Raw genomic sequence first — 6,069 nt, 5'->3', positions numbered from 1 at the left:
TTAAAGGTGGAGAAAAGAACAAACGCGCACGGCACACACGCGCGCACTAGGGATGGGTAAATTCGATATTCGAAGCTTCGAGATTCGAATTTTAATCGAATTTTCGCTCCGAAATGGCGAATTTTTGAAATCGAACTTTGAGGTGCTAAAATTCGGATAAAATCGAACTTTTCTAGAAAAAAAATCGAATTTCGTCTTTATTTGCAAAAAAGCAACTCTGCGACTTTTTGACTAAATTTGGCGTCACTCTAGATGGCGCCACGTTTGACTTAGGAATGCAAGTCAAAAAAAACATCGACTTTTTTCTAATGCATCGATGTATCGTATATAAAAATCGATATTTTCGATGCATCGAATAAATTGAAAACATACAAGAAAATGGAACAATCGGACTTACAGCCCTATTCCGGTTTTGCAATAGAATGACAATTGATCATCCTTCATTGTCGTGATTTTGTCATTGTCGTTGCACGTTGCTATTCCTAACAAAAAATGACATGGTGAAAAGTTCATTGTTGTAGAAACAGCTGGTCAACGCTATTATTTGCAAAAAATATGAGCGGTGAAACACCAGAAAAGTGAGTATTTGTGTGAAATAGATAAATTCGTGTATTTATAACATTTATAAATATTTTAGACGTGCAAAATATGAGCGGACGACGCAGGAGCAGCTGCAATTTTATGTGAAGTTTTGTAGGGAGCATCCGGAGCTGCTCGTCTTCCACAAGCACGGTTGCGCAAATAACAAAAATTTGTTCTGCCATTGAAATTAGTTGATTTTTATATTTTTTTCACAAATTTATTAAATCGTCGCACTTTTTAAACCAACACAAACATATGTTTTTGCCTTGTCACCTGCCCAAAAGGTCATGACAATAAAAATGACAATTGGCATGATTCGAGCTTTTGAATTTTGCTGCGAATACCAAAAGTTTTGTCAGTGTGGCGGAATAGGGCTGTTAGATAAATTATTAAGTATTAACTCAAAGTGAAATATGTTTATTTTTTTAATAGTTGCAAATCCCATTTATAAGTATAAATTCATGCACCGTATATGAAAATCGATATTTTCGATGCATTGAATGAATTAATAAAAATGTACAAGGAAATTGAAAATCGGAACTTCGATAAATGTTTAAGTATAAACTCAAGGTGAAATAGATTTATTGATGATGTAAAAGTAAAGATAATTAATTGTCTTTGAATTGTCAGCAATACTCTTCTAATCGGTCAATCGGTTTCTTGGTATTCTTATAAGCTGCAAAATCATATTTATAATCTAAAAGACATTAATACAATGAATACAATACAATAATTTAATACAAAATGTATATTTGGTGAACATTCATTCGCATCAGCTGTCAAATTGAAATATATCGATGTATATTGAAGAGAAAATACAATGGTTTTATTCGATGATTCGAATAGCAAACATCAATGTTTCCAATGTATCGATGTTTTTGTGCATGGATGTTTTTGTGCATCCCTAACTTGCCCCATTTCAATTCTGCAAATTTGCTTGCGTTTATTTTACACAGGTAAGAATATTGTGAAAATGTATACTATTAGTGTTATAAAAGTTTGGTTTTTTACAGCAGAGTCGATAATTTTATGCGCCGTATACACTTTGAGTTTGCTTACTGAATTTTTCATACATTATTACTAACAATGAGCCCAAGTATTGTGTGGCAGTACTACGATAAAAAAGAAAAAGGAATTGCGATCTGCGTAAAGTGCGGGAAATGCTTTAAGTACCACAGCAGCACAACCACGTTAAAAAACCACGTAGAAAAAGTACACAAAATTAAAATGGAGGTAAAGGAATTTAATTTATATATTTCAATACCGAAAATTGTTCCATTTATTTATAGAAAACTGACATCATTGAGCTTGTGGACAACGATGATGACAATGAGGTATGAGTTCCCTAGGGTTTCATTTGTAATACATATTGTTACTTTTCTGTTCACACAATTTTTTAGCCGAATCAAAAGAAGTCTAAATCTGTTTACCCAATACGAAATTCCTTTGAAAGAGCAGTATCATTTTCTGGTGTGTATGCATTAAAGAAATTTTACATCTCAACTTTTGAAATTTATTAAAGTTCTGTAATTATTGTAATATTAGATAACAGCACCAAAGGGAAGGAAATTTCAAATGCGTTAATGTATATGATAGTTGTGGACGACATGCCACTTTGTACACCTGAAAAAGGGGGTTTTTTAAAGTTCTGCAAAACGTTGCAACCTTTATATAAAGTGCCTACTGAAAAAACAATGACGTCAAAAATTGAAACAAAATATAGTGCAATCCGATTGAAGGTCAAAAACGAACTCAGTCAGGCGAAATCTGTATGCCTCACATCGGACATATGGACAAACTCTTCGACTATGCAAAGTTATGTTGGAGTAACTATACACTTCGTTAAAGGTTAGTTCCTCCTTTTTATCTGCGAAAAATAATTTTTGTAGTAATTTGTTTTTGGCGGAATATTTTCACTTATCAAAAACTGGAATCACGGGATATATAAAGAATAGAGCCCGTTGAGCTAGAAAAAGAAAAAGTGGATGTTGTCGGCCTTCATCCATTTATTCTGACGGTATAAAAAATTGTTGATGCAAGTTAAAGTGTGTTAAAAGTTGTTAAAGTGGAATTTTCAATAACGTGGATATGGTTGGAAAGATAATTGACAGACCTTTAATCTGATATGTATATCATATATATAATACATACATACTTCGGGAATAACCAAAAAGACCAAATTATAACCATTTTTTAATAAAAATGTATGTTTTTCTAAAAAAATACGTAATTAACTGTAATAAAAGATATCTTTATCAGAAAGAGTGTAAAAATACCTTCAATTTGATATATGATTGGTAATAAAAAATGTTCAATAACTAAAATAATAAAATTATATATCAAATTAAAGGTATTTTTATACTCTTTCTGATAAAGATATCTTTTATTACAGTTAATTACGTATTTTTTTAGAAAAACATACATTTTTATTAAAAAATGGTCATAATTTGGTCTTTTTAGTTTTTCTCGAAGTATGTATGTATTATGTATATGATATACATATCAGATGAAAGGTATGTCAAATATGCTTCCAACCATATCCACGTTATTGAAAATTCCACTTTTACCTTTTTACTTGTTAAGAGCTCGTATAGTAAATGATAGGAAAATTTCAAGATTTTCGATTCGTACGAAAACAAGAATACGCTTCATTGTTTTTTTTTATAAATTTTAACAGAAAACGATATGGTTTGTGTGGAGCTTGGGGCTTTTCCAGCTGATTTTAAAAAAGACATAGCAAACCTTAAGGAAAAACTTCGTGAAATAGTTAATAACTGGGGCATCAGCGATGATCAGATAATAGCATTTGTCACTGACGGAGGAGCCAATATCAAAGGCGCAGTGAAACAAGAATTTGGAGAGCCGAAGCACGTAACCTGTTTTGGTCACACTATCAATAATATTGGTCAAGCGATCATTCAAAATAACAATGACGATGCTATCGACGATGATGAAAACGAAACGGAAGGAGGCACGCTAAAGGATCTTTTAAAAAAGGTAAAGAAAATAGTAAAGTTTTTTCGAACGAGCGAGGTGGCTGCGAAAAAGTTGAGAGATTACCAAAAAAGCAACGGTCAGTCAAACTTAAAGCTGATTCAAGAAGTGAGAACAAGGTGGAACTCTTGTTTTGAAATGCTGGAACGTTTTATGACATTGTCTACATGTATTGCACAAGTAATTCTTCAGCTACAAATGGATAAGAACACGAGGGCCCGCACGCCTAATATGGTCACTGCTGAAGAAGTGGACGCTCTTAAAGAAGTAACGGATATTCTTAAGCCTTTGCATGAAATTACAAGTGAACTCTGTGGTGAAAAAAATGTAAACATAAGCAAGTGCATTCCATTGGTTGCAGGATTAAAAAAGGTTAAAGAAATAATTAGTAAATTGTTTCTAGAGTAATTTTGTACTTTTAAGATGACGTAGTAGACGTTGTAGACATTAACCAATAGATGAACAAAATGATTAATAATGAATTTGGCTGTAAATAAATCTAAATCTATATTTTACAGGCAACAATGATCATCGAACCGACTACAGCAATAGGCAAAATAGCAAAAGACGTCCTGTTGACCGAGGTCCAAAAACGTTACGCAAATTTGGAGGCGGTGGTTATTTACGGTGTGGCAACAATACTTGATCCAAGGTACAAGAAGGCTGCCTTCGAAAACTCAATCTACTGTTCGCGGGCTGCTGCTTTTATTGGTACATTAGACAAATACCTATTTATCATAAACAACTATTTCTGTTTTTTAAACTTTGAATAGGTAACTTATTAATAACCAGCCAAACCCAAAGTAATGAATCTGTGGAAAGTATCGCTGAGCTTCAAACATCGGACGAAGGAGGCATATGGTCATATTTAGATCAAAACATTAGCAACAGTCAATGCAATAGAAGTAACGTTTCGGAAATAAATTCGGACCAGCTGCGAGCTTATTTAATCAGGCCAGCTGTTTCTCGAAAATTAAACAAAAACCCTTTAACAACTTGGCAGGCGTTGAAAAATGATTTTCCTTTGCTTTTTCCAATTGCCCAAAAACATTTGTCAGTTATGGCAACGTCAGTCCCATGTGAGCGACTATTTTCACATGCTGGACTTATAGCAACCCAGTTGAGGAACCGTCTCTCACCCGAACATTTAAATATGTTAGTATTTTTGCGGTCAATTGAGGAAGAAATGTGGGACATATGAGGCTATTAGCGCAAGACTTGGTCTTGGTCTGTACAACCACTCTTACAGTGGCCGTAAAAATAATAGCACTTTAATATTTGGACATGTTTTGACTTAATTTTAAAATATTATATATGTAAAATTCAACAAAATTTCCAAATTAAAAAAAAAAGTTGGGTTGGCAGTTTCAATTTTGGTATTATAAAATGCAAGTTTGAAGTAGCTACAAATTGAAAAAGTTTGAAATTTTTTTTGCATATATGATATTTGTTGAGGAATGAACTACATATATTTTTTATAAACAATTTATGAACATTGAACCAACAAAAGAAAATGAAGTCAAACATGTCCAAATATTAAAGTGCTCTAATTTTTATGGTCACTGTAGATCCAAAATTTTTTTTTCATTCAATTGTTGATTTTTTAGAACTATGTAAGTGGTACAACTTAGTTATTTCCAGTGTTCTATTTCGATAAAAATTCTTCAAAAGTGATGGAAACTTTAACGAATTTTGGATATGTATTCTTATTTTTCTCAGTATAAATATTGATACATTGTTTTAAGGAAAAATGATTTAAATGAAGCGTATATTTTTTTTATTGAATCTTGTGCAAACGGTTGAAAATATAATGTTTGCGAAATGTGTGAAACACGAATTTAATATGTAATTATCTATGTATACAACCTTGTGGTCAGCTGTTTAAGTTAAATGACATTTTGACCAGTTTTGGCTATTTTTCTTTTGGTTGTTAAACGTTTATAATTGTTCTATAAAAGTCTAGCACATTACATAACCAGCACCATATAAACCCACATTTCAAACACTTAACACATTTTAAACAGCTGACCTCAAGGGTATATAAAAAATATAATAAAAAATGTGATTTTAGAATTACTAAATTAAAGTACATAAATGCTATATATATGTATACATATGATGTACCTGTGTAATCTATAATAGGACTGTTCGGGATATTGTAAAAATGGTCTTGGCTTTGTATTTGCATTTGCAAATTATATACTTGCCACCATGGTAACCGTTGTGAATTTACAAATGCGCCGAAATATGCAAATGCAATACCATGTGCACATGATCTTATGGTCACTGCTGAACAGACCTATTATTTTGTTCCTTGTTTACTTAAAGATCTCGCCTTAAAAAGCAAAATCATACATTGTCATTAAATGTAAGAGGTTTTTATTCGTTGTATAAGTATAAACATAACAGAACTATGTAAATATGGGCGAATTTCCTTTGTATTTGTAAAGCAAGAACTTAGTTTCTATACATCTACATTTGTTATTTCTTTTA

General features: G+C 32.0%; 1 protein-coding gene across 3 annotated transcripts; it reads left to right on the top strand.

Annotated features, from left to right (window-relative positions):
• Window positions 1–1,452: 1,452 nt before the first annotated feature.
• On the top strand, window positions 1,453–6,057 carry LOC118756299 (zinc finger BED domain-containing protein 1-like). Of its 3 annotated transcripts, none has more exons than XM_036491070.1 (8): window positions 1,453–1,538; window positions 1,599–1,815; window positions 1,872–1,916; window positions 1,983–2,052; window positions 2,128–2,430; window positions 3,260–3,948; window positions 4,095–4,287; window positions 4,350–6,057. In XM_036491070.1, exons 2-8 carry the CDS (start codon window positions 1,669–1,671, stop codon window positions 4,775–4,777), a joined length of 1,875 nt encoding a protein of 624 aa, XP_036346963.1. In that variant the 5' UTR covers window positions 1,453–1,538; window positions 1,599–1,668; the 3' UTR covers window positions 4,778–6,057. The 3 variants fall into 3 exon arrangements, with proteins under 3 accessions (XP_036346963.1, XP_036346964.1, XP_036346962.1); XM_036491071.1 differs by having other exon boundaries at window positions 1,472–1,538; window positions 1,596–1,815; window positions 3,260–3,579; XM_036491069.1 differs by having other exon boundaries at window positions 1,472–1,538; window positions 1,596–1,815.
• The last annotated feature ends 12 nt before the right edge of the window (window positions 6,058–6,069 follow it).

The sequence above is a fragment of the Rhagoletis pomonella genome, unplaced genomic scaffold (assembly GCF_013731165.1).
Source record: "Rhagoletis pomonella isolate Grant_MI unplaced genomic scaffold, Rhpom_1.0 Rhpom_scaffold_09694, whole genome shotgun sequence".
Classification (NCBI taxonomy): domain Eukaryota; kingdom Metazoa; phylum Arthropoda; class Insecta; order Diptera; family Tephritidae; genus Rhagoletis; species Rhagoletis pomonella.
The sequence above is the reverse complement of the archived record's forward strand: the minus strand, read 5'-3'. Positions and strand labels throughout refer to the sequence as shown.

Coding starts and splice junctions, on each gene's coding strand:
- LOC118756299 (XM_036491070.1), top strand. CDS start 1,669: ATGAGCCCAAGTATTGTGTGGCAGTACTACGATAAAAAAGAAAAAGGA. Junction 2,053..2,127: donor AAGAGCAGTATCATTTTCTG/GTGTGTATGCAT, acceptor TTGTAATATTAG/ATAACAGCACCAAAGGGAAG. Junction 3,949..4,094: donor TGGTTGCAGGATTAAAAAAG/GTTAAAGAAATA, acceptor TATATTTTACAG/GCAACAATGATCATCGAACC.